The following is a 25,383-nucleotide window of genomic DNA, read 5'->3' as shown; positions in this document are numbered from 1 at the left end:
AAATAATAAACATATGATGTACTGCCATTTTTTAAGTAACTTCTAGAATTTCATCATAAAGTCAAGAGTTTCACGAAGGCAGGCACATGGTAACATTCAAAAATAGAGACGTTCAAAACAGGAAGGCCTTGCTCGCACAGCTGTACACTATATCTGCGTATATATGTATGCTTGTATGTATTCATTAGAAAACTCACTTACTGTGTCTATCTCTATCTCGCTCACTGATCGCCCCAAAGCAAGATGGTATAAAGGCAGCAATCTCTCTCACTCGGAATTCAGTTGGCAATTATTAGGCAAACTACAAAAAACGGGGAAGCGGATTCCTAGACAAGATTTCATACCTGATCAAAATGAGTTCCAATTCTCTCTTCGAAACCGAAGAAGATGTCGCTCAGGCAAACAAATTATCCCGGAAGGTGAAGGAATCGCCCTTTATGCTGGTGGGTATTGCCGGATTTGTGGCCGCAGGTTTGGTTGGAGCCTACAAATATCGGAACCGAGGCACCATGAGTACCAGCGTCTTTCTGATGCAGCTGCGTGTGGCTGCCCAGGGAACAGTCGTCGGATGTTTGACCGCCGGATTGGCCTACACCATGGCCAAGGAGTACCTGATCCACGAGGAGCCGCAAAGCATTACCAGGCCAGACGAATAAATAAATAAATAAGAGTAGTATTATGAGGTGTAAACCAAGTAAACTATAAGTATATCTGTGGCATTTCTCAGTGAACAAATGGTAGAACAAATTAGCCTAGAGTTTAAGAAAAGCTGCAATGTATTAGCCACCAGATTAATCTTATTGTAATTAGTTACCCATAAAGAATGTTTTTACCAAAGAACCTAACTTACATTTTATACCGTTACAGTAATAATGTATTATAAAAAACTGATTCATACCGAACAAGAAAACTTTATGATCGAAACCAACGATGTTGATCAAATAAAAACAGAAATTTTATTTTTCGATAATTATTAATGATATGATATATGTATAAGTCCGATCCAAATGGTTTCGATTTGTTTACTACCCGCAATCGGAAAAAAGAATATTGAAACATCTTATTGAATTCTGCAAGGGGATATAGATTTCAGCGCTAGTGTTAATCTTTTAAATTTTAAATTTATATAGGGCATACTGTTATTCTTCTCCCAAGTGTATATTGAAAACGAAGGAAGTTTGCCAAAATACAACTGTAATAAAAACAATAACAAATTTTGAATATTTTGTTAAAAAATTTTTTTAATTGCATATGTATATAATATATATTAGGAGTTATGGCACATAATTAATTTGTGAAAATCACTTTCAGTAGTTCTCAGTTGTGCGGACGTAGTTTACTCCAGACGGCATGGAAACCTTGTCAAATCCCTTGGGGAAGAGTTTATAGGCCTCCTCATCGGTGACGGTGGGCAGGATCATTACCTTAGTGCCAGGCTATTAACAAATCATAGTTAGTACAAAACAGCTTGCAGGAAGTAGGTAGAGATACTCACGGTCCAGTTGGCAGGAGTGGCCACGACCTTGAGGCGATCAGTCAACTGCAGAGAGTCGATGGTCCTCAGGATCTCGCTATAGGAACACAGGATCGTCAGTTTAGATTATAGATTATCAATAGTTGTAGCCCGTAATAGGTACTCACTCGACGTTGCGACCAGTGGACATGGGGTAGAACATGGAGAGGCGCACCTTATGGTCCGGACTGATGATGAACAAGGCCCGGATGGTCTTGCCCACCTCAGGATCCTTCTTTTGCTCCTCGTCGAGCATGCCCAGGCTGACGGCCAGGTCGCGAGTGGGGTCGGCAATGATCGGGTAGGGAAAGTCCCCGGGAATATCTAGGCAGTAGCTCTTGATGTCGTTCACCCAGTCCACGTGCGAGTTTAGTGCGTCAACGGAATGCGCTAGGCACTTGGTGTTCCGCTTGGCGAACTCCGGCTGGTGCACCGCAATCCTGCCCAGCTCAGTGGTGCAGACGGGTGTAAAGTCGGCGGGGTGGGAGAAGAGCACCACCCAACTGGCGATCAGAGAGACGATTAGTGAGACTTGATTAGAGAAAAGGGTTTAATGGCACTTACGAGTTGCCCTGCCACTCGTGGAATTTGATGGGCCCCTTGGTTGTGTCGGCCTGGAAGTTAGGTACGGTCTGTCCCAAACGCATCTTGCTGTTTGATTATTACTTTGACTTGGAAAAAACCTTTTTAGTTGCTCGTTGAATAGCTGGTAGCTGTTATTGGCTCGCACACTTGTTGCTTACTGAATACTGACTGGGAGATCTCGCCGTCTTTTATACGCCGCTGGATCGACTCGATTCGCGGGTGCGATAGAGATAGGGATAGGCGCTGCCTTATCGTATCATATACATATGTACAGTACGTGGTGCTGTGTGTAGACTAACAAACAATTCATAGAAGATTGAGGGACATTGGGAGGGGAATGTAGAGGCCTCGTGCGAGGTCTCTATATTTGTGTGAACGTCGACAGGGGCCTCTAAAAACCTGATTGGGCCTCACCCAAGTATGGACTTTGTTAGAAGAATCTAGAAGAATCGCATATTTATTTCCCTTAAACTTTTTTAAATAACCCACCAAGTCCAGAACCAGGACCTGGAATCGAAACAGCTGATCTGGTCCATTTGACAGTTTAGCCGGTTCCAAACATAAACAGAGAGCCATTAAATAAACAGAGAGCATTTAAATGTTAAATGGTATTGGTGATTAGCGGCGGAGCACCAATACCAGAAAACATACGTGCACACCGCACTACGGGAAATTTGATCGGTGCACCGATAGCCGGACGGTGAGAGCGAGAGCGCCGGGCAGTGTGATGGTATAAGTGAGTGCCTGTAAAAATCGCACTCTTCCATAGATCGCACGGCTCTCCCGTTCACTTACGCAAAACGAGCCTCCAATTCGGAGCGAGAGCGAGTAAAATCTTGAGATTGTGTGCGTGGGTCTATCGAAAATCAGCACAGCAACGTAGGTTTTCTCTCAGTTAGTAACACAGCTAGATGGGAAGTCGGTTGGGCAGATTGAAATTTCAGAAGTTTACAGCCTTAAAAGTAATTCATTTTCTTGGCTCACCGCTTCTTAATATATTTTAGGAAATATACGTTTGCTCACCCACTAAAACTGGTTTTTATCGTTTGCTCACCCTCAAAAGTTAGTCATTTTGTTAACCCACATATTAAAATTAATTGTTTTAATATTTTTTACTCGTAGAGTAAAAGGGTATACTAGATTCGTTGAAAAGTATGTAACAGGCAGAAGGAAGGGTTTCCGACCATATAAAGTATATATATTCTTGATCAGGACCAATAGCCGAGTCGATATGACCATGTCCGTCTGTCCGTCCGTATGAACGCTGTGATCTCAGGAAATTCAAAAGCTAGAAAGTTGAGATTAAGCATACAGACTCCAGAGACATAGACGCAGCGCAAGTTTGTCGATTAATGTTGCCACGCCCACAAACCGCCCAAAACTGCCACGCCAATGTTTTAATATTTTTTCATTTTTGTATTGGTCTTGTAAATTTCTATCGATTTGCCAAAAAACTTTTTGCCACGCCCACTTTAACGCCCACAAACCGCCCAAAGCTGCTACGCCCACACTTTTGAAAAATGTTTTAATATTTTTTCATTTTTGTATTGGTCTTGTAAATTTCTATCGATTTGCCAAAAAACTTTCTGCCACGCCCACTATAACGCCTACAAACCGCCAAAAACTGTGTTTAAGACTCTCCTTCTCCCTTCCACTAGCTGAGTAACGGGTATCAGATAGTCGGGGAACTCGACTATAGCGTTCTCTCTTGTTTTACAAATATGTTTTGTTTTTTTCTTGCTCCTAACCCGAACTAATGAAACTCTTTACCCCTTAAAAATTTTAAAATACAGAATTTGAATTCGCCTACACATATCGTTGATAAGAAAAAAGTTGAATTTTTGAAAGAGCAATCAGAAAATATCACACCACCTCCAAAACAAAATATTTGTTTTTGCCTGAAAGTATGCCCCACCAAATAATTTTGGAATAGTCTTATACGCGCTATAATCGCAAGAGAGATAGCATTAAATCTAAAACTGCCGCCAATGAATTAAATAATTCATATGCAGTTACGGCCAGCTCTGCCACCTTTGTTACTAGCACGTCCGTTGTGAATACTACTATAACAAATACAGTGCGTTCCCGAACTAGTACTAGTGTTTGTTCTTCACTAGAGTCGTCCCTGAAAATGCCTAGCATATCAACTTCCCCTCCTAAAAGTTGTGTTTCAAATGCCACTTGTCTCTCTTAGCAGAAAACAAGGTAATACAGGCAAAGCATCAAAAACAATCAAGAAAAACAATATTACACTAATCAGTGTCATAAATAGTTTAACTAAAACGTCCGGGATGAACATCGTAAGCGGCAATCGCTTTGCTGCCCTTGCAGAAGACGCTGAGGAAGTTCTGGCAATGGACACCAGTGCAGATGATGATATCCCTACTACAAGCTCACGTATGCAGCAGGGACTCAGCTTACAAGGGTTTCCCCGAAACCCCCAGCTATCTGTGTACCCAAAATTAACAGCATTGATAAGTTGTAAAGAGCACTCAATGGTAGTCAAAACAATCTCTCTGAATTGAATTGTGAGTTTTGGCACCACCAATTGAAGGAGGACAAGCCATTTGGATTGGTCCTTAAAAACATTCACTCCACTGTTCCTAAAGAATTAATTGAGCGAGCTTTCTCTGAAAAAGGTTTCTGTGTTCTCAACACTTACAGCCCGAGGAGACCAGACTGGCGAGAAATTCCAATTAAAGATTAAAGACGAGCAAGCAGTCAATGCTAAAACTAGACAAAATCTATGAGCAAGCACCAAATGTGTCTGATGCGTTGAGAATAACCCATGTGGGAAGGCACAGGGTTACTGTAGAGCGAGCCAACCGGAGAAAGGATCTGGTGCAATGTTTTAATTGTCAAGACTTTGAGCACACCCGAAAAATCCAGTCTGTGGCAAGTGTCTGGTAGGTCAACCAGAGAAGTACATATGTGCGAACTGTGGACAAAATCATGCATCAAACGAAAAAGTCTGCCAGGTGAGAATCGAGCTAATCAAAAAACTAAAACCAGCTGTTAGGTTACCTAAGGACGGACTAAGGCCGGCTGGAAGGCTCAGCACCGATAACTTCACAAATTCAGAGTCATGGCACGTCAAAATACGAGATTGAAGAACAACGGTTTGGAGAAACCAACCGTTTCTAGTCGAACTCACAACCCGGACGAACACGGAATTGAAAAGCCTTACAGGATGTCAATTCTCGAATGGATCAACTTTTTAGGCTTGTTCAGGAGTCGATGGATGCCAACAAAGCATTCCGTGAACTGGTACAAAAACTCATTTCCTAATGACTGCGTCAAGTATAAAAATCGGATTATGGAATGCACGGGGACTTCTCAGAAACAACGAAGAGCAAAAAGTCTTTCTTGGTACCAACTCACTGGATATAATGCTGGTTACAGAGACCCACTGTAATTCTTGTCAGAATTTGTACTTTCCAGGATATGACATTTACCATGCAAATCATCCTAGCGGTAACAGAGGTGAAGCAGCAGTGCTAATAAAATCTGGCATTAAACATAGTCCAAAGGCCCCCATGGTGTCCTGGAAGATGCAAATATAATTGTGCAAACGAACAGCGGTAGTCTAGTAATCGCCTTCACCTATCTCCCCCCCAATGAATTCTGGAGCAGTGCTGACTTCGACTAACTGATTAGTTCGTTTGGCAACAAATTTGTATTAGGAGGCAACTTCAATGCCAAACACCAATGGTGGGGTGGTATCAGATCGTGCTCAAGTGGTAGGCGACTTCAAGAAGCTATTGCCAAAAGTTCATGCCAGATCCTAGCCACAGGCAAACCAACCATCTACTCATACAATTCCCAGCTCACTCCGTCTGCGTTAGATTTCTTCATCGGTATTCCAGACAATCAGCTCTCTGTAGACAAGTGCTACGAACTGTCCTCTGATCATTTGCCTATAATATCTGTCCTTCATCATGAACCACAACTAAATACACGCAGACAACAATTACTTAAAAAGGAGGATCTGTTTAAACATGTACCTAAATAGCGGTGAGGAAATCGAAGATGCAATCTCAAGATTTGTGAGCAAAGTACAAATAGCTGCTGCCTGCGCCAGCCCAAATTCCTCTGAACACCCTGGTCAACATCAAAGAGGGCAATTGCCTTCAAATGCTGCTACACTCTTTTGTTTTAAAAGAAGAGTACGAAGGAAATACGCTAGAACTGGCGATGCGCGGGTAAATTCAATATATAAAAGGTTAGCAATCCGTCTCCAAAAAGTTCTCAAAAGGTCCGGGCTGAAATTGACGCACACTTGGAGAATGCTAGTCCGGATGCATCATCCAACTACTCTCTCTGGAAACTAACCAGACGATTTAAAAGGCAAGTGGATGATGCATATGCATACTTAAATCCTAGCCTCCCTAGAAACTCCGTACCAAATGTCCTTGCCTGTTAACCCAGTGTCATTCGGCAAGCATTCATTGTTAATCAAGCAGCTCAAGCTGAGAAAGTGTCCTGGCGATGATCAGCTGGAAAACAGAACCATTAAGAACTTTTCATTCAGAGCGGTGCTGTTCATAGTTCTCATTTTCAGCACGATTCTGAGAGTGGGGTACTTTCCCAAGCTGTGGAAATCGGCTCTTATTACAATGATTCCCAAACCAGAGAAGCAGCCCAATCTTCGAATAGGCAAATTTGTGCAGGAGTTCCCCAAGGCAGCGTCCTCGGCCCTATATGTACTGTGGAACTGTGGACACAGATGCCCTTCTTATTGCAACATACGCTGATGATACCGCAGTTTTAGTCAGAAACCCCTCCTTGGTCATTGCCGCAGAAGCCTTACAGGAGTACGTTTGTTCCTTTGAAAAATGGGCGCAGGATTGGAACATAGAAATAAACAGTAGCAAATGCGCAAATGATACGTTTGCGACAAGACCTGGAAGCTGCGGTAACTTAACGCTACTTGGGCCCGTGCTGGAGCATAAGCCGTATTATAAATATATTAAGGTCATCATGGACAGGAAACTTAACTTTGGACGTCATGCTACATTGGTGAAGCAAACTATAATGTCTTGGCTCATGTCTCCTAGGAACAAGCTCTCCTTAAAAAACAAGGTGGCCATATATAAAACAATACTCACCCCGATTTGGAGATATGTTGTACAAGTTTATGGAATTGCTGCTAAATCAAACATAAACAAAATCCGTATAGCTCCAAGCAAAATATTGAGAACAATGTTCAATGCTCCCTGGTACATGCGTACTGGTGATATTGAAAGAGATCTAGCAATAGAGATGGTTCGTGAAGTTATTCAAACACTAGCTCAGAAGTATGAAGACAGGCTGAGAAGATTAAAAAGACTCCACCCATAGGATCTATCTTTTTGAACCATGGCATAATAAATATTGTTAGTATTAGTTGTCAATAAATAGTTAGAAATATATAACATTGAATATAATTAAAAAATGTTAACATTATATCTAATACAATAGTATTACTATGTTCTATTTCGTAGACATATAATTGTTTAGGCTGCCAAAGGTAGCAGTACAATAATTTAAACTTTTTAATAAAAAAGAAAAAAATATATATATACATACATATAATTAAATAATCGCAATACTCATATGTAAAAATAATATAATTTTATTTTACTGAATGATTACAATATTTTTAATCGAGAAGAACACCGACCGATTATAATTAGGTCTCAAACTGAACTCTCATAATTACTCTGATTTGATTGACGTTCAAGCCTCGGTTTCGAGCTTTTCTAATATGGACTTTAAACTTTAGGGTTCTGATCAAATAAAGAGAGAAAGCTTTGGAGTTGCTGACTTTAATAGTCTTTGCATTTCTCTTGGATTCAAGTGCATTTGGTCTTGGACACAAGTGCTCTTAGATTCTTATATTTTTGTTTTTTGAAATCTAATACTTCTGTTTTTCGGGATTGCGAGTCCGAGCTTTGAACGTGGGAACGCAACGATGATGCGAGGGCTTAAGCATAGATTGTTTAAATTAGACAACGGATGTTTAGTCTACCAGTGGGTGACTTATCAGGTATCTGGTATCTGTTGGGTACATTCAGAGTTGTGTAGGGTGTGTGGGTGTGTTTGGGTGTACATGTTGTATGTGTATTAGTGTGTAGGCATGTGCTTAAGTCTTAGGGACTTATGGATATGTCACTATATATATATATATCTTATATATATATATCAACCAACACTTAGATTGAGACTCATATTCGTGTTTTCAAAAGCTAACCTATTTCCGCATCGATGACTGTAGAAAAAGCTTTTTCGCCTGAAAGCTGACGCTTGAAGTCAGCTATCGAACAGCTGATTTTGATAAGCACCGCCTTCGCCCACGCCGCATGTTTTCCTTCTTTGCTTTCGCTTTGCTTTGCTTTCGGTTTGGCGCTCCGGCTCAGTTCAAATTTAGCGATGCGCGCGTGCGGTTGCCGAGCAGTCGAAACATAACGGTAAACGGTCCTCGAAACTGTTTTTGCATTTGTATATTTGTCTTATCGAATCGCCGACTTTGCGCGAAGGGACCGCGGTTCCTCGTATTCTCGCATTTTCGCATTCTGACAAAGTGCACACCTTTTGGGAGGCGGCGAAAACTTTTGGCCGCGAAAACTTTTTTACTTGTTTGCCCATGCGGTGCGCTGGTGTGTGTTTGCCAACTAATCCAAACATGTGAGGCTACAAACAAATCATCTTCAACACTATGTTATATTCCCATTCCAAAGGAGCGTTCCCCAAGTGATCTGATCGCCCCCAGAAAAAGTTTTCCCTTGACCAGTTCTAATGGTAAATGCAACGATAAAGTTGTTTTCCGAAATTCGGCGAAAAGTTGCGAGCCAACTGTCCTCATAAAATATGCCAAGACATTTACATCGCCCGGCACAACTGCTTTAAGCCCGCTGGCACCCGTTGGCCATCAAAGTGTTAAAGTGCTATAAAAAAGGTACGAAAACATACTCCCTCGGCGGCCATTGAATAATGCATTCAATTACGGATGTCGCCAAAATATAAAATACAAAAACAAGCAACCATTTATGCGCATGTAAAGTGTGGGTACAAATGTTATTATTCATACACGGTATTGTTTATTTTGCCTAATGCTCGCTTTCGGACATACTGTTAATATTAGAAGAGTCCTCTTATAATTTATGTGGAAAGTAATTTAAGGAATGTTTAGTAAGTAATTCTTACGGTTAGGCAGGCAATTAAACATTGCAGTGGCCCATATGAATTAATCTAGCTATTCCGTACTATATGACTTTTAAAATTAGCAAGCTGTACACAATAGTACTTTAAATAGAATATGTTAAAATAGTTTTTAAAGATATAATAAATAACGTTGTAAGATTGCTAAAAATAATGTAGAAAAAATAACCACTAAGTTCTTAAAATATGGGAGTTATTATGAGTAAAGGGTGTAACAATTATAACAACTGGCTTTTATACCTATACAAAGAAACAATTAGGTATAAGTATTTTTATTGGAAAATACCTTCGCATATTAATACAATTAACGGTTTATTCGGGATTTTTAAAGGTTCATAAGATGGCACAAAAAAGAGTAAAATCGCATTTTAATTGAAAGTCAGCGGTACCCAAACCCGTTAGACAGATCAGACCGCCATAAGCCTTAAATATTAATGAAACGATTAAGCAAACTTTTCATTTCATTTTGATTTTTTTCTGAAAGCAGCAGTTGCACCCCCTCAACGGTTTTTCTTTGTTTTTTGTGCACTTCATGAAATGTTAATTTTAATTAAGCGACGCTGCGCAGCTGAGAAAAGAAGTTAAAAAATAAAAACCAGGATTAAAGGAATGTGGAAGAGTGACAGGAAAAGTTGGACTGTGTATATACTCATATGTGTGTCGATGAGGGAGGGGAGGTACATTGATAAAACACAACCAGAAAATAAAACAATAAGCTTGCAGTTGATGATGAGCAGGTGTGTGGCGTTCTAAGGGACAGGAAATGCGGATTTCCTTCGCTTCTGGAAAAGCGGGTCAAGTTTTTGTTATAAAATATTCCAAGTGTCACAAAAAAATAAACCAACGAAAATAATAATAACGAGTGGATGTGCAAAAGGGGGTCGGGGGACCGCGGATGCGGCTTGTTTAGCAGCTGCGGGGTCCTTTGGTTAATACTTGTGCAACAGCAAGAACAACAACAGCAACAACTAGAATAAAGCCAAAAGAAAAAGTACAACAACAAGTAAAAAACACAACAATAAAGACAACTGGCGACGACTTCTTGCGGGACATTGTATAGGCCAAGAATAATAAAGACTTGGAAAAACAAAGACGCCAAGAAAATCCCCTCGCTCACAGTGTTGATAATGAAAGAGCGGAAAATGCACCTGCAATAGAAGTGTATTGCCGCGGAGGAATAAATTATGATTTTGGTATTTTAATATCGACAAGTTACTAACTTACTTAACATAATATTTCTTAGTCAAATTCCAATGCTAATCCTTAAAATGAAATCTTAAGGTTTTTTGTAGAAACCATTCTTAGTCTATTTTAAAGTAGATATTCTCCCGGTGTAGGAAGAAAAGGTTGGGGCCATCTAAACGAAACACGCGAGAGCGAAAGGCTTCGGAGCACAGGTCTGAGCAATTATGGTTGATGAATACACCCACAGAGACCAATAGGAAATAGGGCTGACCCCTCCCCCCCAGACCCTTTTCAGCACGCAAGGCGTAGCTCTTATTTTTGGGAAATAATGGAAGCGTCCCTTCATCCTGTGCATGAAAAACAATAATTTGTTATCTGTCCGCTCCGAGGATCCTCTCACTTTCGGGCCTAAGAGCAGTATATAAATCACAAAAACCGAAAAGTATCCTATATATCTATGCGTGGGCTAGCAAATCGTTTTGTGTGCGGGCAAAAAGATAATTAAGACATTATGGCATATCTTGGCAGCCACATACATATAACAATGAAATGCCTGCTCAATGCGGTGGCATTTCATAAATTATGATTAGAATTAAATTTCTACACGGCGCAGGAAGCAGCTCCATTTACCGCCAAACAAATGGCCGAACTAACCAACCAGATAGGTGGAAATCAACAAATCAGATTACAACAGATTTATTCCTGCAGAAAGAAACATAAAACACGTGTTTGCTTAAAATAAAGCACAAATTCAATAAATGTTGTAGAGTTGTAAAGTTAAGTCCAACGTCACAAAACTGAAATAAACTGCATGTATTTGGTATCTATTAAAGAGGAGAATTGGAATTTTAAAACCAATAACGTTGCAACTTTATTTTTAGGTAAATAAACTGCAGAACCTAATTATTTGGCTAAGCCCCCTAAATAAAACCTGTCTAGCCAACAATCCTTGAAGATTCTTAACTTAGTTTTCACTGAAACTTTAATTCCATCGGAGCACTATAAATCTAATTGAGAAACTAATTTGCCAGATGCTGCTTACAAATATGTAAATTTCGCCAGCGCTAATTTGCTGTAACTAATTAAAAAACACTTTAAGTGAAATATTGCCCAGTCGCATAAATATGCCAAATTGCGAGGAGCACACCGACGTAGATCCTCGCCGGCGCAAATCTAATTAATGTGCAAGACGAACGGGCGGGAAATTTATTTAGCGCATTCGGATAGGCAAAGGACACCTGCCCACCGCCCACCGTTCACCCACTGCCCCCACTACTTCATTTTCGTCCTAGCGGCAATAATTGCGTACATTTTTCAGAAACAGACAACAACAAGTGGAGAACTCCAAGTGCCTTCAAGTGTCGGCAATCTGTGTCCTGTGTGTGTTTTGACTGTCTGAGCGTCGATTTGATTCGGCTGCCCGGATTTCTGAAGCATCAGCATCTATATATACATATATTTTATGCTATGGGCAAGCTTCGTACCTTTCTCACTCATATGTCTAACTGTCTGTTTGGTTATCTATTTGTTTGTTTGTTTGTTTGTTGGTCCTTGGCGCTTGTTGTTTGAATTGAATTTGTTGCCTTTGACGTGAATTGGATTGCTGACAGACTGGATTAATGGGCCATGCTGAAAAGATTTCGAAAATGGCAGATAGATGCGGTCAAACCAAAAATGTCTAAAAGAAATTGTAGATTTTTTAAACTAATAACTTGGACGTCTTTCTTGCCGATTTTCCAGGTCATCATGAAATAGTAGTAAGAATTTCGAAATATAAGAAACCTGCCAAAAACGTGCGCTAAGAAGTATTAGACAGCAATAAGTTATAGCATATTTTTAAGCACCTTCATCGAATCTAGCCAATACACATGCAATATTCAAGCACAGTAAAATAAATGGTGGGTACTTTTCTTATTGATTTCCTTTCCTTCCGTTTTTTGTGCATATTTCCAGAGCCATGTCCGAATCGGGATCGATACACCTGCACGCACCTGTCGCGAGGCCGTTGTAATGCTAATAAATTCTCGGGTGCCATTGGTTTAATTAAAGAACCGTCAGAGCCGGACTCCGCGGAGGGCACTCGACCAGCCTGAAGAGGTGGACGGGCCGAGAGTAGGGGCATTGTTCGACCAGAAGGACACTCGCCAATCTGTGGACGCGCCTACGCTCGCCGCGGCCCAATCGGGCCACTGGCGGCTATTTGCTGACGGGCACAAGTGCGCCGCGTGACGATGAGTTCGTCGCAGGACGGAGGCGTCTCCTGGATCAGGGCAAGGATAAGGATAAGGATCAGCAGCAGCAGCGACCGGGGCGGCGGGGATACGCACCTGCCGATGAGTGTTTAATTAATGTGACGGACTTTAGTGATATTCAAATAAGTGAGGGGACTGGCGAGGCAGTGGCTAAGACCATCACTGAGCTGAGAGTGCCTACCATAACGACCACAAACAGCAGCTCTATACACAGCAACAGTAGCAACATCAACATCAACACCAACAGTCACAACAGGAACTTTAACATCAACAGCAACAGCAGCAATAGCAACATGTCGCGCCTTATACAACCGCGATATCGTTTTCGAGATCTATTACTGGGCGATTTCTCTTTCAACGATGACGGCGAAAGGTGAGTTAAATTGTATATTACATTTGGCATTACGCATACGCCCCATTGGCGATGCAGCAGTTAGCGTATCACTATTTGCTTAATGCTTCCGAAAATAGAATCTTAATTACACTCGCCAACTGCAATTGGCAAAATGATTGTCTCCCCGCTGCTGGGGATCGATTTATCGATTTTTACTTAAGGCGGGGATAGCGCCAATGTCCTGTCTTCTGAATTATTCAAGCGAATGTTTAAAGCTCGTTACGTCATTCGAAGTCCAAGTCCAAGATAAAATGACGACAAAATCGAAAGGGGAAAAAAATAAGTTGGCAGTTTTATGTATGGTGCTTCTTTATTTTATATTTTAACAATTGTAATTTAATTTTCTTTTAAATACGAAGGGGAAAAATGGTATTCAGTATGAAAAACATTAATCCGCTTCTAAAAACTGCAAGAACTGCAAAAATTCGTTTAATTCAATATATAAAGCAAACACACGCAGCATAGCCATTTTTGTAACCTGTTCCCATTCCCCCGATGCAATTGTTTTAAATGTCGAACATTTCGCATAAAAAGGAGAACCCCGAAACCAATCAATATCTGCAGCTCTTTCCAATCTGTTTGAGTGTCGATTCAGTGCCACAAAATTACAAAAACCTGAAGTGGATTCACGGCAGAGAAGGGGTCGCGAATAATTTGATTTAGCTATTGTGTGCTTCAACCATAAAAACTGAGAACCATATCGCTATTCTACACATTCAGCGCCATAACGAAATGACTGCGATAATCGTTATGGGTTTTTAAATATTTTTTATTTGGGTCGAGCAGCTTTCAGTGAATGCTCAGTTAATTTAGTTATAATCCAATGATTGACCTCAGCATATCTACCACATTATTTGTTACGCTTTGCTTGATTACAATGGGATCAAAGGCGAAAGTAAGGTGTTGTTTACCATTTTAGATTGAATCAATGTACAATATTATTTTTTAGGAGCAGAAAATGAAAGCCGTGTGCTTAGGCTTGGAACTAAAATACAATAGAACAATGGTGGAATACTTTGGTTTGGTTCCAGGACAATCCCAGATGATGATGATAAACTCGACGAAGCTGTTTAAAAACATGTTTTTGGACAGCCGAATTGAGAACGCAAACTCAAACAGAACTATTTATAATATCAAAAACTTATCCATTTGTGGCTTTTTAAATAATCGCTTGATGTCTAAGGTTTTTTCGGCGATCTATGAAGGATTTGTTGGTAATTCCACGGTTTTTAGATGCCCAGTCCAGCCAGGTGTATACTACCTAAGCAATAGTGTCAGAGAAGTCGAGGTGCCCATGATTCATCCACCTGGAATGTTTCGGTTGACTGTCAGACTAAAGGCTGAAAAGGATGGCAATTTGCTCACAGAGCTCATCTGGCGTTATCGTGTTAGGCGCATATGAATTTCCCTTTCCTTATTGTATAATATATTTCACAATCAATTTAAAAAACTAATCCCCCGGTCGGCATAAACATTGACTGTTCATGTTTCCCCTTAATAAAACGTGTAGATGTCACAATTATTAGATCATTTATATTCGGAAGACCACAGTAATGGGAGATTATGGTTGGTTCGTTTAGTTTGAAAATGACGTTCAGTTTTGGTGGATGTTTGTGGACCTTTATATGGATCGGTGGAGTCGTTTTAGGTGTGGATCAGGAGGTAGTATCGATAAATTTTATGGTTAAATAAATAAAGAAACCAAATGAATACTAATTTTCTTCACATACCACAGCAACCGCCAGTTTTCAAAAGAGGAGGCTCCAAGTTTATCATGGAATCCTTGGTGACTAGTTGTGATCACAAGATCGTGGAGTATTTTCAAAAAGTTCCTGACAAGTTGAATATTTACACCTTTCGTGTAGTAAAACTGGCTAAAGCCTTCACCATCGATTTCGCTGTGAGGGTGGTAAAGACAAAGAGAGTGATGTACAAAATTGATAACTTTGACGGCTGCCAGTTTCTCATGAATCCCCTGATGAATCGCGTTTTCGGAACTGTCTACAAGCGACTGGTCGTGAATGGCAGTTTTTTTAGTTGTCCGATCAGGCCAGGGGTATATTACATCAGGAACGAGGGTTCCGTGGCCATGTTGCCGGCTTTCCAGCCGCCTGGAAGATACCAAATCACAATGCGAGTCAGGATGCACGAAAGTGGGGACCCTTTTGTGATGGAAATGCTGTGGGTATACAGTGTAGTTCGAAATAAAGAAAATCGGGCTTTTACTGAAATAAAGAATCATATTTTAATTTAATACTACCTTGTCTTAGGATAATATATGAAATACGTGCATATAAAGATTATTAAAGTTTTACCCTTTTTAAAAAATGGTACAGCCAGAACTCGTTTGATTAATATAAAATGTGCATGTCTACAACTGTTTTTTTCCGCTTTTGTTATTGAGTTATCTTTGTTCCGAATGATTGGGCTTGAAGTCGATTAATAGCTCATCAGTTGAATCGCAGACATGAAATGGTTTAGCCAGTTGACGTTCCATGGCTGTCAATAGTGGGCATATTTTTTATCTTTGCCTAATTGGCTTACTGGTTTTCGTAAAAGAACATGAGGTAATCTCAGCTTCCAAATTTTTTTTAGTGAGTTTAGTGAAATATTTGAATTTCCGCAGCCAACTGCCGTTCAAAAGGGTAATACAGAGTACCGCCTAGAGTCGCTGGAGACAAAATGTGATCAGGATTTCGTGGAATATTTCCATAGAGTGCCCGACTCTCAGATTCTATATACTTTTCGTGTCGCAAAGTTGGCCTCTGCTTTTACCATCAATATAACAATTAAAGTCCTCAAGACACATCGAATTATGTATAAGATAGAAAACTTTAAGGGTTGTGAGTTTCTTAACAATCCTGTAGTATTTAAAATGTTTGGCGAATCATACAAAACCTTGGTGGTCAATGGCAGTTACTTCAAGTGTCCTATAAAGCCGAAGATTTACTATCTGAAAACCGACGGCATTATGTCCATGATACCAAGCGTCCATCCATTTGGCCGTTTTCAACTATCAATGCGTGTAAAAATGACAGAGAGTCGTAAACCATTTGTAATGGAAATGTTGCTTAACTATACAATTGTGCGCATTAAATAAATAAATTTCCAGCTTTGTCCATCTAAAATATTAAAAGTGTTTAATTTCTTCCTAAAAACATTGAACGGGACTTTATTCTATTCCTACTTACTTAACATTTTTCAAAAAAGGGAACAAGTGTTGCATCCTATAGTTCTTAAAGACAAGTCTGAAACCTCGACTATAAAAAACATTTTCCTTCCTGGCCAACTTTGGTGCTCTATACACTATTCGGTTTATGAAATAGGGACCTGTCTTCAGCAGTGATGTTTTAGTTAAAGTAATAAAGTCACAATAAATATTTATACCCGTTACTCGTAGAGTAAAAGGGTATACTAGATTCGTTGAAAAGTATGTAACAGGCAGAAGGAAGCGTTTCCGACCATATAAAGTATATATATTCTTGATCAGGATCAATAGCCGAGTCGATTTGGCCATGTCCGTCTGTCCGTCCGTCTGTCTGTCCGTCTGTCCGTCTGTCCGTCTGTCTGTCTGTCCGTCCGTATGAACGCTGTGATCTCAGGAACTACAAAAGCTAGAAAGTTGAGATTAAGCATACAGACTCCAGAGACATAGACGCAGCGCAAGTTTGTCGATTCATGTTGCCACGCCCACTCTAACGCCCACAAACCGCCCAAAACTGCCACGCCCACACTTTTGAAAAATGTTTTGAAATTTTTTCATTTTTGTATTAGTCTTGTAATTTTCTATCGATTTACCAAAAAACTTTTTGCCACGCCCACTCTAACGCCCTCAAACCGCCCAAAGCTGCTACGCCCACACTTTTGAAAAATGTTTTGAAATTTTTTCATTTTTGTATTAGTCTTGTAAATTTCTATCGATTTGCAAAAAAACTTTCTGCCACGCCCACTATAACGCCTACAAACCGTCAAAAACTGTGTTTAAGACTCTCCTTCTCCCTTCCACTAGCTGAGTAACGGGTATCAGATAGTCGGGGAACTCGACTATAGCGTTCTCTCTTGTTTTATTATGGAAAACATAAGGGGCTTGGACTGGCTAAACAGCCCTCTACTTTTTAAAGTATTTTGCCCAAAGTATTTGCCCAAATTTACAAGCAGCTGGTGGTCAATGGAAGCATCTTTGAGTGCCTTATTAAGCCGAAGGTTTACTATCTGAAAAATGAAGACATCCACCTGTACGCTTTCGACTAACGATGCGGATAAAGATGCCAAAAAGGCCCATCTGTTATGAAGCTTCTGTGAAAGTATAAAATGGAATGGAACTAAGTAAAGACATTTGCCATTTCAGCTGTGTGAGCACTTTATAAGTTTTGTGGTCATTAAGAAGAAAGTTACTAATGTGTGGAGTAAGTCGCAAGAAGTTGCTGGTAGTTGGCTGAACTGCCATTCACAACTTTAAGAAATTCTGATTGAAAATCGGTTTAAGGGTATTGAAATATAAATGTAGATTTTGCCATTTTCTCGCTTTAAAAGTCGAACAGCTAAAAACGCGCAAAAGTATTTATACCCGTTACTCGTAGAGTAAAATGGTATACTAGATTCGTTGAAAAGTATGTAACAGGCAGAAGGAAGGGTTTCCGACCATATAAAGTATATATATTCTTGATCAGGACCAATAGCCGAGTCGATATGACCATGTCCGTCTGTCCGTCTGTCTGTCCGTCCGTATGAACGCTGTGATCTCAGGAACTACAAAAGCTACATAGTTGAGATTAAGCATACAGACTCCAGAGACATAGACACAGCGCAAGTTTGTCGATTCATGTTGCCACGCCCACTCTAACGCCCACAAACCGCCCAAAACTGCCACGCCCACACTTTTGAAAAATGTTTTGATATTTTTTCATTTTTGTATTGGTCTTGTAAATTTCTATCGATTTGCCAAAAAACTTTTTGCCACGCCCACTCTAACGCCCACAAACCGCCCAAAGCTGCTACGCCCACACTTTTGAAAAATGTTTTGAAATTTTTTCATTTTTGTATTGGTCTTGTAAATTTCTATCGATTTGCCAAAAAACTTTTTGCCACGCCCACTCTAACGCCCACAAACCGCCAAAAACTGTGTTTAAGACTCTCCTTCTCCCTTCCACTAACTGAGTAATGGGTATCAGATAGTCGGGGAACTCGACTATAGCGTTCTCTCTTGTTTTTATTTAACTTTAATAAATAAAACGCTCTCTTTAAAGAATTAAGTAAAAGTTATAAAGTTATTTTCCACCTGAACGATTGGATTGTGGCCAATTAATATACCATTACTCGAATTGTGGCGGAAAAAATATAAACATATATTCAGGTGCAGCTCAATGGCGTTCAGTGGCGTTTCTTTAGCGTTGTTCAGGCAAAAAATTACCGAAAATCAAATAATTTAAATTTCAACTCGGACTTCATTTTGGAGTCGGTAGAAATGTAATATGATCAAGATTATGTGGAGTACTTTTGCAAGGTTCCCGACGTGAGTTTTCCATTTAATAATAGAAAGATACACAGTTGTGAATTTCTGAACCACGAGGTTACATTTGCGTAGGTTCCACCTAAACTGGTAGAAGTGTCCAATAGTTCTAATAGTTATATTATATGTTATATTCCACTATTACACATAAACTGTTTTTAGAAATTTATAATATAAAGGCCTAGGTGCTGAACAAATGTGTCTGGTAGTTTTATATTAATTAAACCAATCATGTTTATCTTTAATCATTAATTGGATTTGTGGGCAATTAACTGCTCATCAGTCGAATAGCGGTCAGAAAATAAAAACTGTTAGTCAGTAGGTATATGATGGCATTCATTGGATGTTTTATTCTTTTCTTCCGGCTGAATTGCATACTTTCAGTATTAGCAATAAATGAGGTAGGCGCAATTTAAAAGCATCCTGTATACTGTAATTGAGTGTTTAAAACTATCATAGCCAATGGTCTTTAAAAAGGGCAACATAGAGTTTATCCTGGAATCTCTGGAGACAAACTGTGACCACGATTACGTTGAGTATTTCCGCAAGGTTCCGGACACGAAATTGCTTTATACCTTTCGAGTGGTCAAACTGGCACCTGCTTTCACCATCGATATTACAGTGAAAGTAATTAAAACACAGAGAGTATTCTATAAGATGGAGAACCTAAAGGGATGTGACTTTCTGAACAATCCGCTCCTGTTCAAAATGTTTGGCGAGGTCTACAACCACCTCGTGGTCAATGGCAGTTACTTTAAGTGCCCCATCAAGCCGAAGGTATATTACCTGAAAAATGAGGGTACGGTCTCAATAATTCCCAGCATCCATCCACCTGGACGCTTTCAGCTGTCGATGCGTGTTAGAATGGCGGAAAGTCGAGCGCCGTTTGTTATGGAAATGTTGTGGAAGTATAAAATTGTGCGTATCAAATAAAAACATTTGCAATTCGGGTGGTGCTGTGCAAATTGCTTGAGTTGCATATATGCCGTGTAGTTAGCAGTCATTACTTTATAAGTTCCGCACACAAGGACCATACGCCTCACAAGTTGCTCATCCGCAGCGTAGTGAGCACTCGTTGCTCATACGCAACGTTGTTCCCACTCACTCCCAGAGGTGCCATAACGTGTGGGACGCCCGTGTGCGTTTTGGCACTCGCAAAATCATAATTCGCCGGCAATGCCTTCTTTGCATTTAATGTAGCGTAAACATTTTAATTTTTTATAAGCCCGGCCGCCCCAGCCATTGCCAATTTCGCACGGCTCTTCCCTGCTCAGCTGACTGCGACGTGCGCAAGTGGCCGTGGCTGTTGCCTTTATAATGCCACGTAGTCCCAACCACTTGGCCTGGCCCGGCCCGGCCAATAGCACATGGCCCATGGCCCAAGGCCCAGAACTCGGGACGGGGTTGTTCACTGTGTCACGGATGCCTGCACGTCCTGCCTGGCCAGGATTCCCTACCAGAAATCGGTTATAAACGGCTTAGTAAGCTCCGGCGCTTGTTGAATGGCTCCCCAATGCTTCTGGGTTATTACCTATGCCACCCAAACGACGCGATCCTGTGCCCCAAGAGCCTTTGGTTCTGTGCCGCAAAACCCACTGAAAGGCTGGCATATGTGCAAATTTATTTACTCGCTCTACACACCACTCGACGACGGATTCAATTTCGCATTTTATTAACTTTTGATAACTTAACCGGGACTTCGACACTTGAGGTTAGGGTCTTACTTACTAAAATGGATATGTAACTCAAGACATAGTTCAATGCTAGTTTAGACAAAAGGATTATTCTTCGAAAATTGGTTAAATTTAGACATACTTTCATATAATTAATTCATTAAGATTAATTACGATGGAATTCTAATCTTGCTTTTTTAATGATTTGTACATTTTTTTCAAATTTTAAAATATATCTGAGTCTGCGGTTAGAGCATTAGATGTCCACTGTTCTTAAGGGACTTTCGGGATTGTCTTAAAGGCTTTGTGGCACAGTGTAAAACCTTATCGGGAAAACCCTTTTACTTTTATGTGAAATATTTAATATGTAAGCGGAAATTACGTTTTTGTTTTGTGAGCGTTGACGACAGCTTTGCAAGATCATGATTTATGGCTCCTTAACTACAACACTTTTACGGCCTAATCCGTCCTTCAACGCGGAGTCCAAGCCCAGAATATTTAATTGCCCCTCCAAATGGCTGTGGAATTTGTGATTTTAATAGCCGCACGTTCGAGCCGAGCAAGTTGGCAATTTGTTGGTCCTCGTAAACAGATGAAATGGTTCGCATTCCAGCAAACAACACAAATATAACATTTCCGACCTGCTCATAAAGGTCAGAGGTCGTGTCACTTAAAGGTATCGTATACAATCCACTTTGGCTTCATTAGCAAACAAATTCCCGACCAACGTTCTTGGTTGTGCGCCCTTGAAATGATTTGGAAAATCTGCACACAGTTTTTCACTGCGTAACATGAGTAAAATGTTCAATTAAGCCAACTGGGCCTTTGTTTACCTTTTCTGAAAAAGGGTTTTTGCCCAATAATTTCCTCATTATACAAAAGTGCCCAAAGAAAAAAATGAAAGTAACAGCGGGTAATGCCCTGTACAAGTTTGCACAGGAAAATTCGAGAAAATCTGGGAAAATGCTTTCCCTGGCTGAGTAACGGCACATTACTCGCTTTCGCACGTTTAACACAATCTTTTCGCGAGCGCCCCTTTCCTCACTTGGTTAATCCGCATCGAAAGTGCAGCTATGGCCTTCGCAAAATACCTCAGTGTATCCATTAGTGCTGATTATGCTGTTTGGCAGGGAAAATGGAAATTTTGAATGGGCCTGTTTGTGAAATACAACTTCTGACATTTTCCATTACATTCGTACATCTTTTGGACATATCCCTCACCTGAGCTGACACACTTGTGTGGTTTACCATAATAACTTATGTAAATCGTTTCCTCCGCCGGTCGTTTTTCTAGTTTCCACTAACATTCAACTGCAGTGCTGCCTGCAAGTTATTAGTTGTCTACCCCGTACTTATCAAAGGGCATACAGACTTGGGCTTATTAAAAAACTCGTTTTGAATAGGATTGAATGCTTTGCTATGAGTACATCCACAAAACTATAGCGGGGTTGATAGATTTAAAAGCAGCAAAGCGCTATCTAGCGCTGGTTATATTAATTGCTCACAGCTATTTTATGATTTACTTTAATTTTATTCCAATAGAGGGTTATAAGTAGAATCAATTCCTATGAACGTTATTTGCGCACATTTGTCGGCTCCCCTTTATGACAAGTTGGACAGGTGCTGGTTCCTCACATACCCCAATCGGTCCCAGGTTAATCCTCGAGGAGCTCAGCTGAGTGACGAGGATGGTGGAGCTGGCTTGCTTAATCCACACGACTATAATTATAATAGCTGCGTACACAGGCTGTTGCCATTGCGCTCTCAATAATGGATATGTCTGCAACTACATGAAGTACACGCCGCAGGGTCCTTGGAGGCTCTCCTGTCGCATTAATGCTTGTAAAATGGTGTGCATTATGCATACAGTTCTAAATTTAGGACCCCTAGTGTTCCGCTATTAAGACTGGCGGTTTGTGCCGATCTGACGGCTTCAGTAATTTAATCTTCCGAGTAAATATAAAGTTACACCGCTTGATTTCTGCTGGGCGCCACTGTCTGAAAATTATTCCAATTATCCTCTAGCTAGCGAAGAATATTAAAAGTATTAAAGTGTACTTAACTTAATTGATAATTCCCAACGAATAACTTTTTAAATATTTATTGGTTTATTTACCTACATTTATATAGTCTCATTATAGATATCGGCAATTTTTAAAGCGACTTCTTATGTTTCCCATTTAATGTTTTATTCCCACTGCAATTCACGGTCATAGGATTAGTTTTATAAATACAAATTTGGCGCGAAGAGGCTTGCAGAGTGGTTATCCTGAATATTTCCTTTCCCAACTTTAGCAACGTCACTGGCTATTTTTACACACCTGGCAACAAAAAGTGAAAGAAGGCCGCACTTCAGGCGAGGTGAATGGGCCTGAACCCTCACATTTGAAATCGGTCCGAAGGGCAAAAGAGCAATATAAACAGCGTTTGTGTTCATCAATGAATGAACACTCGTAAATAAATAATTATGTGTTCAGCAACTATAGGCGATGGGCCAGGATCGATGGAGGTCAGCCAAGGCGAAACCGAGTCGAACAATTGCGGTGGCATCCGAATTGCACCCATTTTATTACCACTTTTGTGCTGAAAGTAAGGAAGCTTCGAGTTTTGGGGACTTTAAGGGGGCGGTTCAGGGAGTTCTGCTCAAAGTAAAAGTTCCAAAATCAATCAACGTGCGAAAAAGGCAATTTGCTGCTCCCAGTGAGAAGCACAGCATCAGAAGCCAGTGAACGAGGCTCAGGCGTAAAGAGTTCGTTTTAACGTAACGATTTTTTATATACCCTAAGAAATATTTCAATCATTATTGGAATCACTTATATATGCTTTGCTTTGTAAGCAGAAATAGAGTAATATTTAATGTGCTCATTTAAAGACATATCAATTGGTATCATTATAATAATTATTTTGGTCAATAATCCAATCTAAAATATATTTAAGAATAATCATTCCGTAAATAAAATGTATCAATAGCAAATAATCGGTAACTAAGCTCGTTATATGTTTATAATATAGCATAGATAAAAAAATTTAAAATTTAACTTTAGTTCCTAAATTGGCACTTGGTGTTTTTAAAGTACTACCAAATTCTACGTGGCCCTGACCTCATTGAGGGTATAGTCATGCCTGAAAATTCTATTATAAATAAAGTTTCCTCGTTGCTTCCTGTGTGATGTGTGGGTGTGGGTAAAAGGTGTTTTGTCTGGTCCTCGACTTTGTGTCTGGGTGTGTGGGCGGTATGCGTGTTTTTTGTGTTGACAGCTTTTTTTATTTGTACCAACAAATGTGGCGCAAAACATGAGCAACGCTTGACTTTTTGGAATTTGTCCACGTTTTCGTCCAGTTTTTCTTTTCTTTTACCTGACGAAGTACACATTTTGTTAGCTCGCCTGTTGGTCAATGATGCATTTAATAGCGCTCCCTTAAGCGAACTCCCGCATTCTCGAATTTCTATATACAATGAGCCATACAGACTTTTTCAATTTCCTGCCATAATAAGACATTCTCCTGCTGTGTGTGTGAGAGAGTGGAATACAGGACTCTGCTAATGCGTAAATTTCATTAGCGATTGGGCCATGCATGACTGCGACTGAGATGATTTTAAATTTGGCAATTACGTGGACTGAAAGAAAAGGGAATCAGGTATGCAAAGGTGGGCAGAGCAGATAGACCAGGAGCGGCAGCCCACACAAGCGGATATCCTTTCTGGATGGAATCGAAACGAAACAGGATCGAATCAGACCAAGCCAAGTGGAAGTGAAGGATACTGCGGACCGGCTGACTGACGGAATGCTACGACCGATTGTCGGATTGAATCAGGATTCGGGCCAGCAGGCAAAACAATCCTGACGGCATTAAAACCGCTTTGGGTGGCTTTCACTTTATGCAAATTTTAAAGGGATTTCTGGCTAGCTCTGTCATTTTGCGGCAATGGGCCTGACAGGCTCAGAAAAACAGTGAGGCGCCAGCGAAATGGAAAAATATATATTCAACGCACCTGATGCGTTATTAATTATTTCGATTTGGTGGTTTTACCGACTGCGATATTGACGAAATATAAAATACTCAAGGAGTTAAATGTTTTGTTTCTAAAGTAAGTGAAATAGGCTTGTGGCCTTTTTAGTGCAGCACCATTGATGCACTTGGTTGGCTTCCAGCGATGTGTGATTCATTGGTGTTTTAATTTCTACCGCGTTATTTTTTTCTAAATTGGCTCTAACTTTGTAAGTAAATAAGTGAAATAACGTACCTTACTAGTCTGAGTGTGCTGCATGTCCGTAGAAACCCTAGTTAAGTAGAAATCACAGCTTTTTGTTTGTAAATATTTGATGACAAAATGCTGACCAATTTGAAATGTCGTAAGACGTTTTTAAGTAGCAGCAGAATGTCATAAAACTGGTTCCGTCTTAGACAGTACCATTAGAGGACAAACTAGATAGAAAAATTATTTTCTAAAAAAAAATGTGTTTATACTCATCTTATTAATATATATAACTTAAATATAACAAAAAAATCTTGTTAATTCTCTATCTATTTAATTTTATTTCTGAATCAAAATCATCTCTTGCGTATCGTTTCTTGGTCGCCACACAATCACTATTTTCTAGGTATTAAGTGGGGGTACAAAGTACATACGAGAACTACAAAATTAACTAAGACCAGGTTTTAAATGACATATTTACTCGTAGAGTAAAAGGGTATACTAGATTCGTTGAAAAGTATGCAACAGGCAGAAGAAAGCGTTTCCGACCATATAAAGTATATATATTCTTGATCAGGATCGATAGCCGAGTCGAGCTGGCCATGTCCGTCTGTCAGTCCGTCCGTCTGTTCGTCTGTCCGTCCGTTTGAACGTCGAGATCTCAGGACCTACAACCGCCCAAGACTGCCACGCCCACACTTTTATAAAAAAATTTGATATTTTTTCATTTTTGTATTGGTCTTGTAAATTTCTATCGATTTGCCAAAAAACTTTTTGCCACGCCCACTCTAACGCCCACAAACCGCCAAAAACTGTTAGTGTTGAAGACTCTGCTTCGCACTTCCACTAGCTGAGTAACGGGTATCAGATAGTC

At 40.1% G+C, this 25,383-nt stretch overlaps 7 protein-coding genes across 9 annotated transcripts in view; 6 read left to right on the top strand and 1 right to left on the bottom strand.

Annotated features, from left to right (window-relative positions):
• The first annotated feature begins 62 nt into the window (after window positions 1-62).
• Window positions 63-959, top strand: LOC120320855 (HIG1 domain family member 1A, mitochondrial). The gene has a single exon (XM_039371758.2). It carries the CDS (start codon window positions 354-356, stop codon window positions 654-656), a length of 303 nt encoding a protein of 100 aa, XP_039227692.1. The 5' UTR covers window positions 63-353; the 3' UTR covers window positions 657-959.
• A 262-nt stretch (window positions 960-1,221) lies between these two features.
• Window positions 1,222-2,280, bottom strand: LOC120320854 (peroxiredoxin-6). The gene is made up of 4 exons (XM_039371756.2): window positions 2,078-2,280; window positions 1,642-2,016; window positions 1,496-1,571; window positions 1,222-1,436 (listed from the first exon to the last, which is right to left on the bottom strand). The coding sequence occupies exons 1-4, from the start codon at window positions 2,158-2,160 to the stop codon at window positions 1,308-1,310; spliced, it is 663 nt and encodes a 220-aa protein (XP_039227690.1). The 5' UTR covers window positions 2,161-2,280; the 3' UTR covers window positions 1,222-1,307.
• Window positions 2,281-8,525: 6,245 nt separating this feature from the next.
• Window positions 8,526-25,383, top strand: part of LOC6528898 (potassium channel subfamily T member 2) — a 96,408-nt gene continuing 79,550 nt past the window's right edge. The window contains exons 1-2 of one of the 3 annotated variants that reach the window (XM_039371376.2): window positions 8,526-9,035; window positions 12,437-13,108. In XM_039371376.2, the coding sequence (XP_039227310.1) occupies window positions 13,029-13,108 (80 nt within the window). In that variant the 5' untranslated portion in view covers window positions 8,526-9,035; window positions 12,437-13,028. The remainder of the gene's footprint in view (window positions 9,036-12,436; window positions 13,109-25,383) is intronic. The other 2 variants (XM_039371381.2, XM_039371385.2) reach the window with 2 other exon arrangements.
• On the top strand, window positions 13,119-14,532 carry LOC6528909. The gene has a single exon (XM_039371389.2). It carries the CDS (start codon window positions 14,088-14,090, stop codon window positions 14,529-14,531), a length of 444 nt encoding a protein of 147 aa, XP_039227323.1. The 5' UTR covers window positions 13,119-14,087; the 3' UTR covers window position 14,532.
• LOC6528908 lies at window positions 14,547-15,415 on the top strand. The gene has a single exon (XM_039371387.1). The coding sequence runs from the start codon at window positions 14,835-14,837 to the stop codon at window positions 15,381-15,383; it is 549 nt and encodes a 182-aa protein (XP_039227321.1). The 5' UTR covers window positions 14,547-14,834; the 3' UTR covers window positions 15,384-15,415.
• LOC6528907 lies at window positions 15,625-16,556 on the top strand. Its single transcript, XM_015197933.3, is given in 2 exon segments — window positions 15,625-15,742; window positions 15,745-16,556. Coding segments are annotated over 2 exon segments (603 nt in total). The 3' UTR covers window positions 16,230-16,556.
• Window positions 18,257-25,058, top strand: LOC6528906. The gene has a single exon (XM_039371388.1). It carries the CDS (start codon window positions 19,101-19,103, stop codon window positions 19,569-19,571), a length of 471 nt encoding a protein of 156 aa, XP_039227322.1. The 5' UTR covers window positions 18,257-19,100; the 3' UTR covers window positions 19,572-25,058.

This window comes from Drosophila yakuba, chromosome 2L (assembly GCF_016746365.2).
Source record: "Drosophila yakuba strain Tai18E2 chromosome 2L, Prin_Dyak_Tai18E2_2.1, whole genome shotgun sequence".
In the NCBI taxonomy this organism is placed as follows: domain Eukaryota; kingdom Metazoa; phylum Arthropoda; class Insecta; order Diptera; family Drosophilidae; genus Drosophila; species Drosophila yakuba.
This window is presented reverse-complemented; position numbering and strand designations above follow the sequence as displayed.